This window comes from Dendronephthya gigantea, unplaced genomic scaffold, assembly GCF_004324835.1.
Source record: "Dendronephthya gigantea isolate DGI-Jeju-01 unplaced genomic scaffold, DenGig_1.0 000056F, whole genome shotgun sequence".
In the NCBI taxonomy this organism is placed as follows: Eukaryota; Metazoa; Cnidaria; class Anthozoa; order Malacalcyonacea; family Nephtheidae; genus Dendronephthya; species Dendronephthya gigantea.
The window spans coordinates 1,007,661-1,029,309 of record NW_021163066.1 but is presented as its reverse complement, the minus strand read 5'-3'; the positions used below and the strand labels follow the sequence as shown (position 1 = coordinate 1,029,309).

The 21,649-nt window shown below is 37.8% G+C and overlaps 3 protein-coding genes and 1 long non-coding RNA gene across 4 annotated transcripts; 1 reads left to right on the top strand and 3 right to left on the bottom strand.

The window, feature by feature from the left end:
* Positions 1–2: 2 nt before the first annotated feature.
* On the bottom strand, positions 3–2,204 carry LOC114529316 (integrator complex subunit 14-like). Its single transcript, XM_028551073.1, has 4 exons — positions 1,156–2,204; positions 793–1,051; positions 584–649; positions 3–470 (listed from the first exon to the last, which is right to left on the bottom strand). The coding sequence occupies exons 1-4, from the start codon at positions 2,109–2,111 to the stop codon at positions 276–278; spliced, it is 1,476 nt and encodes a 491-aa protein (XP_028406874.1). The 5' UTR covers positions 2,112–2,204; the 3' UTR covers positions 3–275.
* A 3,495-nt stretch (positions 2,205–5,699) lies between these two features.
* On the bottom strand, positions 5,700–7,510 carry LOC114529443 (polyamine oxidase 6-like). Its single transcript, XM_028551251.1, has one exon. The coding sequence runs from the start codon at positions 7,489–7,491 to the stop codon at positions 5,806–5,808; it is 1,686 nt and encodes a 561-aa protein (XP_028407052.1). The 5' UTR covers positions 7,492–7,510; the 3' UTR covers positions 5,700–5,805.
* Positions 7,511–12,639: 5,129 nt separating this feature from the next.
* LOC114529501 lies at positions 12,640–15,862 on the bottom strand. The gene is made up of 3 exons (XR_003687637.1): positions 15,281–15,862; positions 14,654–14,880; positions 12,640–14,438 (listed from the first exon to the last, which is right to left on the bottom strand). It is a non-coding gene; the product is annotated as an uncharacterized LOC114529501 (long non-coding RNA).
* A 581-nt stretch (positions 15,863–16,443) lies between these two features.
* LOC114529417 (apoptosis regulator BAX-like) lies at positions 16,444–21,641 on the top strand. Its single transcript, XM_028551225.1, has 2 exons — positions 16,444–17,170; positions 20,520–21,641. Exons 1-2 carry the CDS (start codon positions 16,628–16,630, stop codon positions 20,655–20,657), a joined length of 681 nt encoding a protein of 226 aa, XP_028407026.1. The 5' UTR covers positions 16,444–16,627; the 3' UTR covers positions 20,658–21,641.
* The last annotated feature ends 8 nt before the right edge of the window (positions 21,642–21,649 follow it).

The following is a 21,649-nucleotide window of genomic DNA, read 5'->3' as shown; positions in this document are numbered from 1 at the left end:
CTGGTTGGCATACTCAGAAAGTTTAATGATGCAAGGTTAAGTATAGTACAATCACAATAATACAATATACCCTAGATATATATGAACTTGCTTCACTCTAGTGTAAATGCTTGTGGTGTTGGATAGAATTGGCAGTAATTGTGAGATCTTCTAGATTGTTTTAAAAAGCATGGTTCTGTTGTCAGGTTGTGGTTTGTTAAGCTGTTTGAGCCAAGGATTTAATCACAAGATTCAATCCTTTATCTGGTTAGCCTGGTGGTAAAGCACCAACTTCTTCACACTTGAGCAGCAGTTATAAGTTTGTTCAAATCAAACTGTGTTGCTTCTCTCATGCACTTTGCAGCGTGTTGCAACTGAATCGTGCCTTCTGTATTATACGATTCAATTTCTCTTTCCAGCATGTCCGCTATGCCATCCAACAACTCAAAGTAACTGTAGCACAGGGCAGCTCTACGAATCCTGTTTAGCTCCTGAGAAAAAACAGCAGTTGATATAAAACCATGTGCAGCAAACATTTTGGGATAAGGGGAATATGATGGATCATTTCTCATGGTTCTATTTTGAAGATCAATCACTTACAAACCTTGTAAAACTGATTAATTTTGTCAGGTAATTTTCTTGCATATCTCATCAACTTTTGGATATCTGCCTTTAAGATCAATGAAATATAATTCACTTTGTATCCAAACAGTACTGTCTATGTACTTTGGTATCTCCTACTGTTCACACCTGGACAATTTGTGGAGCACTAATGATGTATTCTAAATCTGTGTTCAACTTTTGCAATCATACCTGTAAGCCACTTCCTTTTACCCAAACCACACTGGCCTGCGAGTGGTAACTTCTACGTCTGCTTGTTTCGACAGGAAAGGGAGATTCTTCCATTCCGTCCTCCACTTTGTACGGATGCTCTTGCATTTCCGCTGAGGGCATAAGCCGCTTCAGGTTACCAAGCCATGGAATTTCCAGGCTGGGCGAGAAGACAGACAAAACTAAGTTTGACTTCTTTTTACTATCTGCCCAGGAATACAGAATACCAAACCAGTTAGGGCTGTGAAATGGAAGAAAAACAGTTGAAATAGTTGCTTGTGAATCAAGGCTTTGAAAAGTTCTTTTTTAAAAGGCCTTGTTCACTTCTAACTGAACCTAGCTTACCCTAACTGTGCAAAGGCAACCATCCTTTCAACTTTCAAACTGCCATGTAGTAAGACGCAGAAGGATGGTTCCTTGCCATCACTACCTGTTCCATCATAACCTGAAGCCACCCCGGTCGGTATGACAAGATGCCGGGTCATGCATGGAGGGTTACCAAGATCGATTGCATCCAAAAAGCCACAAATCTTAATCTCTTTTGGAAACGGTTGATCAGAATCTTTCACCATCATATTCCTGGTTTGATTTTTGGGTGGTGCTTTTGGGGGTGGGTAGAGGGTTATCGCAGAGTTAAGGTGGCCACATGTTAGAGTACCATTAAAGGAGGTATAGTGCTCGTTAGCAAGACGTTTGAATGCTTCTTGTGCCGAATGGATCCCTGCGGGTGATTCGAGCATATACACCCCTCCTCCATGACCGCAGGTCTCAACCAAATCCTGTAACAGTTTCAAACTTGCAGGCAGCATACTGTCAAAAGTTGACATGCACATAATATGCATTATACATGGAAATGGCAACGGCATTGTGCACATGTTCTCGGCCATATCTCCGAGTCGGTTCGTTAGGACCTCGTTAACAGTTGTCGCACCACCAAGGTTACCATCGGTAACGAGCACTAATTGCACTGGTACCGAACACCCCCATTCCTCGATGACCAAATTTGATACACCATTCAGTGCATTGCCAAGAAAGGTTTTATCATAAGTACCCACATTCATGCAGCCTTCTTTCAAAGCCTCGTAATCTCGGGTGAAACGCACAACTATCTCCCACAGGGATGAAAAAGCTATCAAAGCAGTGAACTCAAGCTTGCAGTTCTCGCTTAAATAGTCAAAAAAGGAGTACAGCCCGCGAATGGTCAATAGCCTCTTGTTCACATCACTGTCTGTTTGATGTTCGCCATCTTGAAGAGTTTTAAGCATCGATAGGGAAACATCTAATAAAACTACGGTGGGCATATCGTTGAAAGTGTTGTTATAGCCGATAGATCGAGTAAAATGCCATAAATTTTGTTTTCTTTTATTGAAATTTGAGTTTATGTTTCAAATGCTTCATGCATTTGGTTGGGGTGAATTTGGGATGTTTCGGCGCATGAGAGAACCGTAGGATTGTCGTGGGATATACGAGGATTTTTATCAAAAACTGGAGGGACCGTAGGGGTTGCTGCATCTGGTTAGGGTGAATTTAGGATTTTAGGTGGCATCCGAGAACCATATGATGATCATGGGATATATGATGATTATGGGATCACGGCGTGTTATGGACGAGTGAGGAGGGATCCGGAGGGACAATAGAAGTTGTAATTAGGAAACTCAGGAAACGGAGTTTAGTAAACAAACCCATTAACAACTTGTTAATTAATTTACTGTCAGAGAGAGACGAGAGATTGACAAAGTATAATGAATTTCAGGATTTTGAATTACATAACTCACCAAAACTCCAAAATTATGTAATCGTGACCACCGGAAATTAAGAACCTCAAGGTTCGGCAAAAACTAAGGGTAAACCCTATGATGTCATAGTGATCTCATAGATGTGCGGGGAACATCCACAGGACAGCTGTGTGTGGTGTTTTGACGTACGTTAAAACAAATACAGACAAAACAGTCCTTTCCATTTTCGGCAACACAGGGTTATTTACAGTCGATAAAATGTGTAGATTTTTCTTTGAATCCCCGTCGAAAATCATGTCATTTATTTGAATGACGATTGTTTAAAATATTCAGCACTCAATAGCGTTATTTCCGTACGACATTCCTTTTTTTACATTGCCGTCAGTCAGTGTAAGGGAAGTTTCCCAGTAAGTTATTTGTGAACCCTGAATTGAGTGCTGCAATAGATGAACTTGGTTGGCCAGGGTTGGGCCATTTTTACCGATACGAAATAGTCAGAATACGTATTTGTCATCGTTTTCAACATTCAGATCACTCTTGGTTGACTGCAGAGAGGTTGCATGGTATCAGTCTATTATATTAGATCGACCAGACAGCCTCTTTTGCATGTTCACAGCATGTACGATCTAGTTGTTGTTGGGAAACTTGATTTAAACCATTTGGAAACGCGGTGCTATTGCAAATTGAAATGAGTGTACATAAAAAAAGAAAGAGACTTTCATTCAATGATTTTGCCCTTTTATTCCTCTTAATAAAACTTATTTCCGTTTGAAAGTGTGGCATTCAACTGAATTAATGTATATCTACATATTGTTCGTGATTTGTAATGTGTTTTCAATACAATAATAATACTAGTTCATATTAGTGATTATGTATTACTTTAGTAATCTATTTAATCCGTCCTTATAATCCAGTATAACATTACCCTAGTGTTCCGTTTGGTCTGTGGATTACGACATTATCAATATTTATGTATCGTCTGTAATCTTTAATCTGACTGTGTTTGGATACATTGTCTCGAGTTATTCGGTGATTAATCGTTTCTCTTTGTATCACTCTTACAAAGAGCTAGTTCTTCCAAATTGCCCTGCGAGATTAGACTAGCTGAGAGGCATTTTTTTAGGCGCCAGTCTATCAACACCAGTTAAAAAACTTACACAAATATCTCGTCTTCGTCGGCAATTTTTTTTCAGCTTCTTGGCGTAATTACTAGTCTATCCATGCATGGGTCTCGCAAGCCTCCTTCATTCACCATTCACTACGATGGTAAAGTTATCACCTGCAATCTGTTCGAACTATCCATTCTAAAATACGGTGAACGTGCAATGCTATTTGATCTACCAGACACACCGTGCTGAATGCCACATCTTCGCCTGCGAGGAAGCTGACCGTCCGTGTTGTTCGATTGAGACTCCAGCTCTCTGTATTCCATGAAACTTTGCGATAGATCCATTAAATTAACTGAAGTGTTGAGACCATTTGTCGGTTCGGGCCTTGAAGGATCATTGCCGTTGGACGCGCCATTAATACTGCGAAGTTTCCAACCCATTGGACGACAAGCCCGCAACTTAATCCTTGGAATTGTAGCTAAAACAATGAACTGTTTGAAGTTATCGTTTTTTACCTGGGGACGAGTTTCTGAACGAAGTAACGATTGCTTTCAAGTCCTAAATGTGCTTCCAGTCACAAGAGAGAACTTTTAAGCACATTTATTGCTGAGACATTACGTATTCACTGCAACTTGTGAAAGAAACTTTTAGGGTTTTGCCCTGACCAGTCGTCATGGTGATTGTGTTGTATTGACGTCAGCAGTACCGAAAGTATGCGTTGTTAGTTTTGTTTAAGGGTCGTCTGACTCAGTTTGACGTTAGATTTGAGCATTCTAACCGGCAGGATATTAAAATTTTTGTCAATTTAAGGGCAAAATACGTAGCGTGATTTGGTCTGATTTGCCCGCTTTCGACATGTGCCAACAAGCTTCAAGGCTCCAGTGGTGCACGTGTACACGTCGTGTATAACCTGTCGGGGGTTTTAATGACGAATATTTAAAGCACTTGAATGATGATTGATATATTGATATGAAACCGCAATATCAAATATACAAGAAAAGAGATTTTTATGCTAAATTCCTATAATGATTTATGACACTTGTGTCTTGTAGTATTAGCTCTTGTGCAAGAAAGCTTTTACAGTGAGATAATTACACCAGGAATTACTTTTCTTCAAAGAAAGTTTTCCTTAAACACTGGCATTCGCCGTGCGCGATCGTCTTTCCTCCTTCGCCTTGCGAGATCTTCTTTCCTCTTTCGCTTTGCGAGATCTTCTTTCCTCTTTCAAGTTTATTATTAAAGTAATTTATTATTAAGAGATTAAGCGGGTCCTGAAGGGGTAAAATGGGAACTATGGGATTGCCCTATATTTTTACGTTGGGAAAATGTACGTTAGAAGTGCAGCACATTCAATCTTTTATATACGCTTGCGTATATACATTAAAGAAACTTCATCGCATTACAAGCTGTTGAAATGAAGCGTACAAAAAACTCGTTTCCCGAATCATGCTATATAGTTGTTATTAAAGAGATTCTAATCCAGGAACATGTGATATGAATTTTTATCCCATCAGCACTCAGTAGATCATTAAAATGTAATTTGTAGTTTGATTATAGTGCATGACTGCGCGCACCTGCTCTGTCGTCATCATTTGATTTGCATGGGTCTTGGGGCTTGTGAATTGGTTTTGATAGCGAAATTTCGCCGCCTTATCATTGACGCTAGGAATCGAATATATATAATTTATCATTGTATAATAATAATCCATCTGGGTCTTTCTATCAGAAATCTAGCCTTGATCGTTATCAAGCTAATTTTTGAGCTCGCCCGTGTTGGCGAAATCTGTACAAATTTTTAAGTTTCTATATCAAAATTGAATGAAGTGTTTTGTTGCTAACAAAACGGTTTGAAGTGAAGAAAACGCGTAGTTACTTGTGAAAGGATGCTGATGGGAAAGGATCCATCAAGAAAGTTAAAAAGAATGAAATGCTGGGTATTCTCCTTTAGTCAACAAGTTATCTTCTCGTTTAAACTCGTATCTAACAGTGAATTATCCATGCAAACGGAATTTTATTTTGATTTTACATCTATATGTTTCCACTGAAGTTGAACCCTGTCTACAAAGACCGAACCTGAGTTCAGTAATGAATGCATTTGTGTGCATTGTCAACTATAATAAAGTGTTTATGAAGAACATGCAATATTCAATTTAATAAGTTGTCCAAATTGTCCCGTTTCTTGTTGTACCCAGGTTCCTCTGCAGCACATTTTTCCAACCCGTTTCCATGTTTCCGCGGGCCAGACTATTTTGAGCCTCTTGAGCCTTGATACTTGTTTTAATAATTTTCTCGGCCTGTTTTTTTCCTGTATAGTATGCCCCGTGTAAGAAACCATAATAAAACTCGCTTGTGCCTTCTCCAGCGAAATACAACCTGTTAAGATATTCCTTGACAGGATTTCTCATATCATTGAAATGAGCAGTTGTGGTACCAACTTTAGGATTAGAGTAAGCGCCGAGGAAAAGTTCGTCATCTCCCCAATTCTTAAAATGTGTTGCTACGTGCAATTCTTCCGGCACCGTATCAAGGTTAGCAAGATTACTCTTGAAGACTTTTTGAAAGATCCCAAATAGTGATTTTTCGATGTCAGCTTTTACCACCCCTGGTTCCTTTTCAGTTGCTGTTAACGCCCATGCCTCTGGTCCAGTTACTGTGACAAGTATCACGTTTTCATTATCTGGTATTTGTGCGTTGTCCCATTCATTATCATGTTTATCTTTCTTTCCGGGTAGGTTCTGCCACACGGGGAACTTGCGTCGTTGGGTGTCGTCTTCTGGTGCGTAGAACATATAGTCCTTTTTATGCCAAAATTTTTGTTTGAATTTCATGAAAATCTTCAGATAGTTTGCCATTTCCATCTGATTGAGGGCTTCTCCAACTGGTAGATTAGATAACCGAGGGGAAAACATCGTATCCATACTTTTTTGAAGGACACCAATACTGAATGTTACCAAAACATGTTCGCCTGTAAATTCCTGACCGCCTTCCACTATCACCGTTATTTTGGTATCACCTTCTTTTTTAATGATTTTCTTCACCTTGTGATGTCGGATCTTTTCCAAAAATGGTTTAGCCATGTCTTCAATAATCGTCGCATATCCTCTTTTATCGTTAACTAAAGCTTGATAATCACCCTCGGAGTCAATTTTTTCTTCTGATTCATCCGATTTTAACTTTATTCCACAGGAAATGTATTCTGGGGCGACTGCTGCATCAAAATCGTAAACGTAATATTCGATAGCTTTCTGGGCCTGCGTGACAGGATTCCAGCCACATTCTGTAAGCATTTTTCGTTTGGACATATCCGTCGTTTCTTCTTTTTTTTTTTCTTCTTCAAGTTTATCACATTTCTCTACCATGTCGGTAAATGATTTTTGATCAGGCTCTGAAGTTTTAACATCTCCGTTTTCATCAAGAACAATGTATTTCTTATCATCGAGTGCATTCATGGTGTTGTAAGAATTCAATTCGGAGCAAGCGACCATATGCCAAATCGGATTTTTTGGCTTGCCATCAACGTGGGTGCCATGAACCCAATTCGCTCCTAGTTCAACCACGCTTCCAGTTTCAAGGCCCTCACGATCTATCATTGTGCCTTTGAGTACTCGCCCACCAACACGGCCACTGGCTTCCAGCACAAGAAAATCGCGTATTCCAGCGTCCCAAAGCGTTTTTGCAGCACTGACCCCGGCCATACCTGCTCCAAGAATTAAAACCTTGGGATTGCGTACCATTTTCTCCTCTCCTTTCTCAACAGGCACTGAACTGAAGGTAACTGATGAGAAACATAGAGAAAGAAGTACAAAAAAATGCTTCAACTTTCCTTTCAACTTCATCGCTAGACGGTGTGAAATAGTTAAGGTGGACTTCACGAATTAAATGAATCGTTTCATACGAAGAATAAGTATTTACGTTAGAGAATACATCACCAGAGAAATGACATTTAATGCAAGAATAAATATCACGGACGAGCAAGCATTTGCCACTCAGCAGGTGTCTTTGTGTTAACTTTCACGCTTAGGGCCACCATAATGTTCCTGTGAATGCATGGAAAACTAAACGTGTTAACACTAAAACCTGAATTCCGAAAGCCCAAACTCAAACTCATAGAGTTAGAGATCTTAATCGTCTCATAACCCTTCCATGTTGGTATTTCTAGTCGAATAAGAGCTTGATTTTTAGTGTTTTGCCTTAAATATTTCCATTGATTCAGAAAAAACTGTCTCATTAACCAGTATTAAAAAAACTGAATTATATGTCACACTCAATGACTATGAGTGTACGTTTTTTATATACAGGCGTACGTTACGTTTTTCACCAAAATAATCTATCCAGATTCTTGTGTATTTAAAGAACGTTGCCATATGAAAAGGTAATTTTGAATCTAATCCGCTTATTTAAAAGACCTGGTTACAATATAGTGAAAACAGGTGATTTTTAAACAACTTATCATCAAATGAATTTTAGCCGAAAAGTTGAAGAATCTTTTTGCTTCATTATATATTATTCACTGATTATGTTTGCCTCATTGAGGACAACTATAAAATCACTTCCATATCTTTTCGTATCTTTTCAAGTTGTCTAATTATTTTGACATGTTGAAATATGACGAAAACGGAAATACGCCATCTCAGTGTTAACTAGCTTGTTAATTTCATTGGTAAAATATTGTTACTTGTAAAGTTTTGTATATATATTTTATTTCGGGTCGTAGCACTACAGGGCCAACCAAGACTACAATTCAGATACTTAGGATAAGTCATCCAAAACAAGTCATCCAAAATCACTCTTGGTCGCCAGTGACAACAGAGCAATTCAATGTAAATCTCGACAAAGTATTTCTATGTATACGCGCGGTACGAAACGAAACGGTACTGAGGATGCGACTTTTTTGGCCCGATGATGATGCACCAGTGACGTATATGGACCTCGTATGGACCATGAAGCATACGACCTCGTGTCTATCGACCCGACGTAAATATGACGTCACAAGTTGGGGAACCTGACAAGTGCTAATCAATATAATTTTATTAATAGGCTGCAACGGGGGGGGGGGGTTAAAAAAGTTTTTCTCTGACCGGCTGCGATGACACGCGTATGAACGTATTCTGAGTTTGCTCACTGTCTTCTGGTAAACTTTGCGTTATCAATATTAGACCCACCATCATCGGCATTACTTTTCAGGTTGGGGCTATAACCTTGCATAAAATAATTTTTAATTCTATGATATTTTAAACGTTGCTTTTAAATTTATTTAGGTTTTTATCGGATAGTAATAGACTACCCAGTTTCCATAACATAAGCGTAACAGATAACGCATAACGATAGTCCTTGCATGTACACATGAAGCACTCTGCCACAGTCATCGACCTTTAGAATTTCTGAATTTGTCCTAGAGAATACTTCTGAATGTGAAACGCTATGTTTGATTAAGATTTTGAAACAGCACGTTCAAGGACGTCTGGGTCAAAGTAGACGCCGAAAGACGTCATGTAACTGAAAGGGAAGAACATTTTAAGAGAAAGATTAGGGTGAAATGAGAAACGTTATCGTTAAGATAGTAAACAGCACGTTCAAGGACGTCTGGGTCAAAGTAGACGCCGAAAGACGTCATGTAACTGAAAGGGAAGAACATTTTAAGAGAAAGATTAGGGTGAAATGAGAAACGTTATCGTTAAGATAGTAAACAGCACGTTCAAGGACGTCTGGGTCAAAGTAGACGCCGAAAGACGTCATGTAACTGAAAGGGAAGAACATTTTAAGAGAAAGATTAGGGTGAAATGAGAAACGTTATCGTTAAGATAGTAAACAGCACGTTCAAGGACGTCTGGGTCAAAGTAGACACCGAAAGACGTCATGTAACTGAAAGGGAAGAACATTTTAAGAGAAAGATTAGGGTGAAATGAGAAACGTTATCGTTAAGATAGTAAACAGCACGTTCAAGGACGTCTGGGTCAAAGTAGACGCCGAAAGACGTCATATAACTGAAAGGGAAGAACATTTTAAGAGAAAGATTAGGGTGAAATGAGAAACGTTAGCGTTAAGGTGGTAAACAAAACATTCAAGGACGGTATAGACGCCGAAAGACTCTCTCTACATGCAGTTGAACAGAAAACAAATTTAAAAGCAAAGATTGGAGTGAAAGGTTTTCAAGTTGGAGTCGAACAGATGTGAAGGAAAAGTTCTCAAATATAGCAAAAGAAGTTGGTTACAACCGCGTTTCCTGCGCGAGCGGTCCGTATGAGGCCGTACGGATTGCGCGAGATTTAAAAGCACAGAGCCAACGCTAAAGTATGAATTCGGGCCACAAGAAAAAATAAATCTTTATTTACCAGTTCAGTCGGTCCGTATAGGAAAATATTTCCCTCGGTCTCAAAAACGTCCCTCGGCCTTCGGCCTCGGGCTGTTTTTGAGACCTTGGTAAATAACATATATGTATTATAGCGGTCTCAATCTACACTACGGGGTGTACCAAAGAAAAGTACCCCATATTGAAAATGATAGCATTTGAATGCTGTACTATTATGCTACATATGCACCAACGCTGCGTAAAGTTGAAAGCGACGCGCTCAATTTGAATGCCTTAACCTAATTCTAACCACATTCTAACCTAATTCACACTATGTGTTTAATCATGCATTCAAATTATTTCAATAGGAATTTCCTTTTATCACAATGTGCTTTTATGATACACTCTGTCAAGCGTTAGTTCCAAGAACAGCAGGCGAGCATGTTTCAACCGTGCCCGTGGTTTCAGCGAGTCATGCGGAACCACAACTTGTCAGATTCCACACGCCAAACTGATTCATTAACCTCGTTTCATGCAAGGTTTTCCAGCTAAAATTTTGTATTAAACTTGGCTTGGTAGGTCAGTTAGACCCACTGAAAATAACTGAACTGTCGCTAAAATCGGTAGCCTGTACCCGGATGAAACACCGCGCCCCAATCACATGACACCCCACGCAGAGATTCCGACTTAAATAGATACAAAAAAGATAAACCAGTGAAGTACTTAACACACGAAGCACTCTGCTACAGTTATCGACGTCTAGAATTTGTCTTACCGAATACTTTTAAATGGGTAACAACGCCAGCGTTAAGATAGTAAACAGCACGTTCAAGGACGTCTGGGTCAAAGTGGACGCCGAAAGAAGTTATGTAATTGAGAGGGAACAAAATTTAAAAGCAAAGATTCCAGTGAAAGGTGTCGAAGTTGGAGTCGAAGGTGGTATGAAGGAGAAGTTCGAAAATATAGCAAGAGAAGTTGGTTACAGCCGCGTCCCTTCCGGAGAATACATAAGATTTGATGTTCCACAGGGAAAGTATGAATGCTACGTGTCGGCGATTGATTCCGACCTTGTTTGGTTTGGCGAGGCGAAGTGTTTCAGAGCAACTAATTATTCGTATTTCAATGTGGTGCTTTGTAGTGATCATGCCATGCGCAAAGGATTTAAGAACAGGACATTCCGATGTGCTGAGGGACTTCAGGAATACTGGGGCCCATACTGCTGCCCAGGTTGTGGTACGCAAAAATGTAGGAATCCCAGAAGAAGTGGGCCGTCAGATGGTTATTGCGCCAATGTTGGCGAAGGCAAACCTCATCCTTTTACTCGTCTCGATGAGTAGTTATAACATTTATGCCAACTTTCTTCTACTGCACTTACCGAAGCATAAACTGAATATAGAACTAGATTGAGCAGAATATGAACTAATATGAACATATTTGTTGGCTTTTTATTGATTTTATTCCTTGCGTAACTCCAGAATATTGCTTATAGTAATACTGTTATAGAAACATGTATGATGTTAGCCCAATAACTAGGACTGATTTTATCGAATAAATTGACGTGTACTTTTATGTGTTTTGTACGTATTTTTCCAAATCCTGAACTGCCATGTGAAAGTGCTCAACCAGACTACACGTCAACCTGTTTATTTTATATTTCTATCATATCAACCACGCGGTCTACGTCCGCTAGGGAATATTTGCATTTTTTTTTGAATTGGGAACAGTCAAGTCGAACTAATTTATTTACGCTCTCAAAATTCAGAAGAAAATGTGCAAATATTTCGAACGATTTCGCCGTAAATGGAAATCCGCCTTTAAGATGCTGATAATCAGTCTAACAACAGAGCAACTCCATTTGGTAAGCAAAGCCAGAGCCGTATGAAAAGCCGTATGTAAAACTGGGTCCCTAACACTAGTCGTTGCTTCCAGTCAAGTTCGGCTTGTCGTAGATTTGGCGTATCTTAAGGTCTTTATTGTGACCAAAAGAAAGACGTCTCTTTTGCCTTAACCGGAAAATCCGTTCAATACGAAATACGGCCCTTCTTTGTGCAATAGACTTTTCTTATAATGAGTTGGAGCCGCGTTTGACGTCATTATGAAAAAGGTCTATAGAGCAATTCGAAAAACAACTGTCCTGTTTTAACTTATGCATGTGAAAACGAAACTAATCAAATTTCTCTTGCTTGCCAAACTGATCAACCTCGTTCCCAGGGTATTCGCTTTGCCCGGCCACAATATGAAGAGAGCCTCATTTTCGTACAGCTCATAACAAGTCAATTTACATTTGAAGATGAGCTCATAGTCAGTTTGTAATTTTGGCGGGAGAAAATCAGGATAGCCTCGTTTTTTGGGGTAACTCGCACTCGCAGTAAATGAAGAAACAATCCCTATTTAAACGTAAGCCGAAAGTGAGTTTGATCCTCTAATATAGTCCTTATATTGTCAACGTTGACATTAAAATGTCTGATGCTTGCAATCAGGGAAAGGTTGGAAAGATCATCTTTATTTTGAAGTTCTATGCAGATCAAACGAGGGGCATGCAACAAACGACTGCGATGTATAAATAACATAGCACGCGTATGGCAGACGAAGTGTGGCCGAAAAATCGCGTGGCATTTTAGTCGAAACCGTATTTTAAAAGTCTACGTCAGTAATTCGATGTAAATTCAAAGACACAAGTCACGCAACTGTTGCAATATTTTGTTATTTTATTCCGAACCGATTTGCATAGATACGGTCTATTTTACACAAATAGTTGAACATTGATATAGTTATGTTCCATCATCATTTGTTAATACGTATATATATTAGTTATTCATATGCTGTCGTTCACTTTCATTTCAATTTCTTTATTTTTTTATCATTTTCGCCCGGGTTGTCAGCTGTGGCAGTTCCAAATGGACCGGGTATTTTGAATTTCCTCTAGAGATTACACGTAGAACTTCATAGACTTGAGTTCGATTTAATTATACTTTATCTTTACAGCGACACCAAGGGGATATGTGAATATGTAATGTTTGGTAATTTGATATGTCAGGATATATTAGTATGACGATCTAGTGATACCATCGACAGTGAAAGCTCACCATCTAGAGAATGATTTTTACATTGCAGGCGAGTTCAAACCGGCCCGTAATGAGTAATTTCGTAGTTATCTTTTCTAACATTGTCAAATTTATCGCCTACGATTCTTAAAATTGTTCCAACGATGGTGCATTTCACCGCAGATTCTTGTGTTCGTTCCAATTCGTTTCCTTGAACCGTAGTGGTCAATTCCGTACTACGAAACTCTCTTTGTAGAATAATCCGCTCGACTTCCCTTCCAGTAATGGAGACTGAATTTGGTCGCTGTCTCCGGCTGGTAGTTCTTGCGTTATTAATATTAGACTGTTCTGGTTTCTCTGACAACTTCTGCCAACCCATGTTTGCCGAATCTCTTATAAAACCACTCGCTGTTCTGTAATTTTTCTTTAAAACGTCGCTCAATAAGTTCTGCTTCTATTATGGACGTATCGAAAATGCGTTAGTATCAACTCTTTGTGCGTGTATAGCGATAATATCCTCGTAGGAATTTCACTGTGGTTATTTCCATAACAATTAAGACGGGTAAATATAACACCCACAATTAGCTGCGTCATCGTTTCAGAAGGCGATGTATTGTATTTCTAGATATTAATAGTACTTCTCTCATATAATGATTTAAACGCTTTAAACAGTTTGTGGACCGAAGACACGATGGTTTCCATCAATATTGCGAGTATAAAATAAAGGGAAGAACGGCAGAAATTAGCAGCGAAAATCGTAAAGTATTAGAAACGGAATTTGCTGTATTTCTTGTCGTATTTTATCGACTTCCTAGTATGCGGGGGTAGCACTTGTTTAATAATCACATGCAGAGCCACAAATTTGATCTCCTTGAAAGAACTACCGTGTTCCTGGTAAACCATATTAAAAAACAAAGAGCTTAAGCGTAAAATCTCAAGAGGTCTTTTCCGTTTGATAAAGGATGTCTTTCAGTCTATATGCGCGGGTAAAGTCCGTAAAGAAACTAAAGATATTACGTCGTTTTAGCCTTTCAATAATCCCCTTCATCGGGGGATATACCAACATACATGGCTGAATTTTACTGTGTTAAAAATCCCCTAATACATGAGCTACGAGATTACCCTTTTATAAGCACACAGAAAAATAATATCTGAATGGTTTTCTGAAGGTTTTATGGGTACATATATACATATTCTGATGTGAAATATAGTGTGTACTTGTGTTTAGACTTCCTCTTCTTGTGGTTGCTAAGGGGTGCTGAAGGATGAGAGTTCGCTTTTCTAAAACTCGGTGCCTTAATAAAACGGCTTCCATTCTTTGACTAGCCTTATTGATGGTTGATAAAAGAAGGCCTGCATTCAACCTCGTACCCAGAGCCTGCATTCTGCCTCACAAATCACAATTCCTCCAGCGATTTTTAGTACGAATGATAGTTTTGTCCTTCAACAGCTGCAAAAAACGCATAATTGTGAATGTTCTGATGCAATACATTCTTACATAAACAATAACATCAAAGAGCTTAACCACTTCTTAATGTCTTCTTTATATCTACCAAAAAGAAAACAGTACATAAAAAATCACAGGACTACAATTGCAAGTTTTAGCGAGTCCAACAAAAGTTCGGACATTGTATAGTATAAGAATTTTCATTCTTATCAACTCACAGCGTTATCGGAAAGATTCAAAATTAATGACGTCAAATCATCGTCCGGTTTCTTAAAGTCTCTTCGTGGAAAAAGCCTGTTATATCGGTTTTCAATTTGTGTATGAAGAGTGTCACGGAATCCATTCTGGTGCCACAAGATTCACAATGCACTGTTTTGGGTGAAATTTGAATCTTGATATTCATAAATATACCACGAAAAGGGGGGATTCCAGAATCTGAAATTATCTGAAAAATCTGAAATCTAAATAGAGGATTTTTATCAGAATAATTTTCTTTAGCAACCGATGTGTGATCACAAGTAGTTAAATAACTTAAATTATACCTCTGGCATAGCCTAAATAATACAAAAATACAGCATTATTGAGCGATTATAAAATCGGTTAATACTGCTGTATTTTTTGTATTATTTTTGAATCATTGATGAGTACTGCGTGGATCGTATAACTTTCTTATTTTTACCTCTCGGGCGGTTCAGTTTTTCAAAGCTGGTTATCTTAACATAATCCGGGGTTAAAGCAAATACAGTCTATGGTTCAAATGTTTCAACAGCCTGAGATATCGATTGAGAATACGATTTTCAAAAATCTGTATTATAAATAGAAATAGAAATAGAAATTAGAAATACCTGAGGGCTTGCGCAATGCATTGTCATGAGATCATGAGATCTTCGAACTCTTGGACCTGTAACCATCCCGATAAAACCTGTACTGGCCAGTGACCAGCTAACGAATTATTTTTGACTTCGTAAATTTTAACCCCGTAAAAACGTTGATGATTTCCTAAGACCTAGGCTACAAATTGCTTCACTTGCTATCCACATAAAAATATATATCCTCAAACCGCAGAACATGATTTTGCCTCATCAGTAAATGAACCTCAATCAAGAGAATTCCGGAATGAATCTTTTTGATATCCGAGTCTTTATCACAACTCCTGGTGTACCTATTACCTTTCGCTTTCTAGAGAAATTGATTCTTCTGGTCGCTGACCAACGTCCTGTGCAGTTGAAATAGTTTTTGCAAGCTTTGAAAATACTGAGAGTTCCCGTGAGAAATTATCCCGGCTTTCCAACAATGCAATTTTTAGTTTTGTTCATCTCTAATCAGTGATGAGCCTCCCGCCGTTACAGAGTTTAACTGCAGCAATCATCGGTGAAATTCACACGGTAACCAGTATGTATATGTATGAGCGCAGCCATTGGTTACAGAGTGGTTATAGTATACTGGAAATGATGTGGGTCACGTTTTGGTAACCGGATGAATATGGACTTCATAAATCCCTTCTGGCGAGGACTACTGAAGTTATTCCGTTCTGATGAAATCACGAAAACTGAAAATAATTGTAATTTCAATTTTTCTTTAGTATCATGCTCAGTTTTTAGAAATATCTTATTCTTAGAAACTTCCAAATAACCCGAAAACTTCCTGTGGGCCTTGTCCCGGAAAAGCGAAAATACAAGCGCAAACCTGAATGAAATCATATTCCTGAAATTACAACTGTGTCTGTAGTCCGTACTCCGTACTAACTTCCCGGGTTTCAATACTGTATTTAAAGTTGAACGAAACCTTCCGAAACTTTCCGTAAATACATTGGGGAAGTGAAATTAGAGTTTATGGATAACTGTAAGAAACTGTAAGAGAACTGTGTAAACATTGTAGGGATTTCCCAACACAGTACTGTAACCCAATACTGGAATGTTTAATACTCTTGCGTAATTACCATAGCAACTGTAGACGTCATTAGATAAAAATAACCCCTATAAACAGGTTTAACCAGTCATTCTTAAGCCATACACTTCGGGCTTCCGGTTAGAGTCGAAGCATCCCGAAGCACGAGAGCGAAGTAAACCAGCGACAAAGGCTTAAATATTTGTGCCAAATTTTCGGCTTTCCCGACAAATTTTAACCTGTTGTCACTTGTTCCTATGATTTTGCTTCAATTCATTCATTTGTGATAATAAATTCTCAAAAAGATGCCACCAAATCATGATTCTCGTTCACCAATAAATTCGACCGGAGACACAAAAGGAGTAATTTCAGAGCCGACGCAACACGCAGAAGAAACAACGACGACAACTACCCATTTCATCTCGAATCATCATCCACCGCCAGGCCAGCAAAGAGCTCACGAAAGAACCTTCGCCATTGTGCAGTACGTTTTGTTTTCTCTCCTTGGCAGAAAAGTGGATCAAATCCCATCGGCAGAAGCGAAGAAAGTTAGCGAGTTGACAAAAGAGATCCTCGAGAAACACGATGTTTACAACGAATTGTGTTCAAATTTGGGTTTCTCTCCCGAAAACCTGCAAGAGCATTTTGAAGGAGTCGCAGTGAATATTTTCGAAGATGGTACTATCAACTGGGGAAGAATTGTCGCTTTGCTTGGCTTCAGTGTAAAAGTGGCCGAGCATTTTCGCTCACAAGGTTTTGGAAACGAATATGACCGCTTCATTGTTGAATTGACAACGAATTTTATTGTGATTAAAACTAACTCGTGGATTCAATTCAAAGGTGGCTGGGTGAGTATTTTCATGATAAAATACTGTAGCTATATTGACTGACTACCTGAAAAGTAAAACAAAAACTTTTCCTTTTATCACGAGAAAAGTTTTGTAAAAGTTACTTTCATTGGGTAATAGAGACGTTTTTGAGGGCCTTGATAGTTTATGGCACTGGTTAAGAATTGCGACCATACTTCATCAATTTGTGTCTAACACGCCAATACAAGTAGAATTGATTTTATCTTGCAAACTGCAAGTTAAACCTGAAAGTACTGTAGAAAACTAACAAAATTGAAAGGTGTACTAAATCAATAATGGTAAAGAACTATATGGTGCTCATTGTAAAAGTTTCCTTTCAGATTGCTGAAAGTTGTTTGAATGTCTATATATATATATGATAGTCAAACAAAGATATTTGATGCAATGAGCTATTGGGCTTGGTCATACTAAAAAAACTAGTATTGAGGTTGTATATCTGCAAAATATATACCAGAAAACCTTATCAATGTTGGAATGTTTGGCAAAAGGTTTATACTTAAGCCAGAGTCAAACACTACCTATGTTATGTGCCGACACATATAAGCATCTTAATTGATTGCCTATTGTATGTGGTGGAAAAGCGTAGTGTTTTTGAAAAATTTGTTCCAGAATTAGACCAAAGACATGTCTAGGCTGGTTTCTCTTGTTTGAAATTACAAAAATATGCCTAAGAATATCAGGTGATTCTTTATAAGTGGAGCATTGTCATGCAAGGTCATGAATCATGATATGGTAAAATACAAAGTCCAATCAAACTATGAACTTCGTAGACACAATATGTGCTTCTACAGGGCAAATTTCATGGAATTTATAGATACGAGGGTTGAATGGGGTGTTTTGACCTGGTGGTTATTGCATTTTCTGATCATGTCTGTATTTACAGTTCGATTTATGGAATGTGAAAATGCTTGATGCTGCATGAATAAATTTTATCTGCGAAAAGTACTTCCTTAATCCAACCTGTTTTTCCTGAAATAAAATCTTGACATTTACATTAAAAAAACACAGTTTCAGTTCTTGGAAGCCTTTTTAGCATAGAATCATGGCATACATGGGATATGACTGCCAAAGTTTTCCATCATGCAAAAATGTTTTTCATTTTGATTAAGCAGCATGACTAAAACCTATTGAAAATTTGCTTGAACATATCATAAATACTCTGTGGGTACTATGGTATGACATGGTTAATTCTATGAGGTCTTTGACAATAATTGCAACATGATTATACTCAAGTATGCAATATATTTATGCCTGCTGGGATCCTGTATACCCTGGGATGATTTGTGCTGACTGTTTCATTCCTTATTACCCACTCATCAGACTGCTGTCTACCTCTAAAGCAGCTGAACTTTGCTTATATCATAAAATCACTTCTTAACTGTTCTTTTGAGGATTCAATGAAGAAATACAGTAAAATTATGTTTTTATCTAATAAGTGTAGGTGATTTCTAAGATGATTTCTCATCAATCTGAAAACATCCTTTTGATGATGTTGCTCAAAAGATATGTTTAATAAAATCGACCCTGGCAGTATTGCTGGTGGCAATCAGACACCTGCCATTCACTGTCATCAAAATTGTCCAACCTGCAGATTGTTTATATCCTGCAAATATATTTATCATAAGACAGTGAGAATATGCTTGCAATGCCTGTATCATCTCCAGTTTATTGTCTATCTGTTTCTAAAATAATCCTTAAGAATGTTCATAAGTTATCATTTATAAATCATAGTATTTTAAAACCATGACAGATCTTCAGTTATGAGCACAAATTAATCATAAAATGTTTTTGCAAAATTTCATTAAATCCTTCAGAAACAATTACAATTTTTAAATAAATATGTTTGTGCAAGATTTTATATGATCTTTTTGAGAGATTTTTTCACATTTTTTGTTGTTGAAAATCTTAACTTTCAAAACCATTTTGGGCATCTTACTTACATCGCCTGCGAATTTACTATTTAGTTGAATTCAGGAAAGTTTTTTTAAACATATGTACAGAACTTGAATATTAGGCAAGGATTATTCCTGTAATTTTCTGAATAGTCAAAGCTTGCATCATCAGGATTCACCATGTTTTTACACATACTTGACACTTCGTTCATGTCATCACTTTTTCTCGGATGTCAACGTGAAGCCCAGCGTGCATAATAGATACATTGTAGTTTGGTATTTTCTTTAGCGACTTTGCCCTTCTGTTTTCCAGGAAGTCAAAAGACCGGTTGTCACAAAACCCACGCAAATATTTGCGGAAAAACTACCCTTCTTGCCACCAAATTTGGTGCTATTTTTCCCGCATCATTTCCATTGAATTCGCTTCCGAAGAAGCTCCAAAAAAAATAATGACATCTTACAAAAGCATGCTTAAGTTAACACATAGCGCTTTATTATTTTAGATGCAGTTATATAATGCCGTAAAATTATCAATTGTAGAAGCATCGCGAATATTTTCTTCGATACATTTCAGTCATAGTTTAAATATAATGGTGGCGGACGCCCAAACCGAGTGCTTTGCCAAGATTTTATGCCAAGATTTTATGCCAAAAATAATACTGTATATAAAGTCTGGCAGGAACAATCCGTCCCAATCCATTAAGATTGAGGAATGTTAATGACATGAATTTTGTGGAAACATGTCGTGGCCTGTTCCTGTGTAACTTAGCATATAGGTATTGATTGTCTAACTTGGTATCAAGTATCATCATACCAAGCCAACCATATATGGGCCCTTGTCAGAATATCAAAAATTTGTATGGGGTCCTAATGTATATGGCTCGTATTTTAAAATCTTAGAATTCCATGTATTTGTACGAGGTCTCTTTGATGTACGTTTTCTTTATGCTTTGTCTTGGGATTTTCGCTTCTTGAAAGAAAAAGAGTTAATTGAATCCAACGTTTCTCAATGAAGCTTTCTATAAGAGCGATTAATAATATCAAAGGATAAATTGATGATTGATAATATAATCTGCATGGTTCCTGGTAATGCTATTCATTGATTCATCACCTTGAATGGTCTATTAAAATCATATGACTTCTTGAAATAGATATGTATTGTTCATTTTTAATGGTTTATTCCTGTAGTAACACTTAATAAACAAGGGATTGTCCCTCCGCTACTCGTTAAGAAAAACGATAGTTTAAGAGGTGATCCTTACTGAGCCTCTAGAACAGATAGAGCTATCCAGTATAAATAAAGTTAGTTTAGTTTAGAGCTATCCAGTAGGAATAAAGGAACAACTGTCTACATCTTATAACAAGTTTTTGCTATAACTTCAGACAGACTTTCTGCTGAGCAAAAATCTAATCGAATTTTTAAATTCATCGTTTAGGGAAACGTCATAACACACTTCGATACATCAAGAAAGGTCGTTCCATACTCTCCCCACCATGCGACATGGTTCAGAGGTGTCTTAATGACTGCTACGGCGACCATTGGACTCGGGGCTTTACTGGCCGTTTGCAAGTAACCCAGGCCCGCGCTGGCACTGATCTCACAAATTTGACTGGATTGCCTTTACTAAAAGATATAGCTGGATTAGCCAAGGTAGACAAATGGACCTTCTCAGACGAAAAAATAATGTTATATGACTTATATCCGATCATAAATAATAAAACTGGATGTAATCTAATATCTCATTTATTTTATCTCCCACTGAAAATCTTTCAAGATGGAAAAGTCCTCTCAATCATTTCCTATATCCAAATCTATCTCGAAACAAAATTCCTCTTGTCTCGGGGCGCTTATACCTCACATATCAGCGCTCCGAGTAACTTGAAACCTTTAACGCAATCCAGTCCAATTTGCGAGGTCAGTGTAGTAAGATATATTTGACTGAAGTTCTGTTTTCTCGAGTCCTAGTTCCTATTTTTCAGAAAAACAGGAAGTGGGCATAGTTTTGGGGAACAAGAGTTTTTGTCAAATATGTCTACGATTGCTTGCTCTGTTTTCTTGAGTCATGTTAAGATATTGAGTTTGTAATATGAACTTCCTTTCAAAGTCCTTTCAAAGACTTGCCAGTGCTGTCAAACATAACTAAAATTAAAAACCTTTTCATTCAAATTACCATTTAAACCATTAAGTATAGTTCACGAGTATAGTTCACGAGGTCATGCATATCATAATATTTTATACTTTTTAAAGGGTTTAAAATTCGCATTTCATTAAAAATCCCATTACCGGACTTTCTTTCAAAGATCTTTCTCCAAGTTTGCAGGAGCATGTGAGCAATTATATCTTCTCAAAGAGCAATTCATTTCTGGAAATTACATTCTGAACTGTTCTCAGTCTTTTTCAATACCGTAAATCATAACTCATGTTTATTAACCGTCGAGAAAGCATCAATTTAGTCTCATATGTATTAAATAGACGAGCAATCTCGTGTAAAAATATTTTAGCACTTTCTCACATCACATTCATGATATTATATAAAAAATAAATACTTGTTTATTTAGTATTGTG

Coding starts and splice junctions, on each gene's coding strand:
- LOC114529316 (XM_028551073.1), bottom strand. CDS start 2,111: ATGCCCACCGTAGTTTTATTAGATGTTTCCCTATCGATGCTTAAAACT. Junction 650..792: donor TAAAAGGAAGTGGCTTACAG/GTATGATTGCAA, acceptor TTGATCTTAAAG/GCAGATATCCAAAAGTTGAT. Junction 471..583: donor AAATTAATCAGTTTTACAAG/GTTTGTAAGTGA, acceptor GTTTTTTCTCAG/GAGCTAAACAGGATTCGTAG.
- LOC114529443 (XM_028551251.1), bottom strand. CDS start 7,491: ATGAAGTTGAAAGGAAAGTTGAAGCATTTTTTTGTACTTCTTTCTCTA.
- LOC114529417 (XM_028551225.1), top strand. CDS start 16,628: ATGCCACCAAATCATGATTCTCGTTCACCAATAAATTCGACCGGAGAC. Junction 17,171..20,519: donor TTCAATTCAAAGGTGGCTGG/GTGAGTATTTTC, acceptor TTCATCGTTTAG/GGAAACGTCATAACACACTT.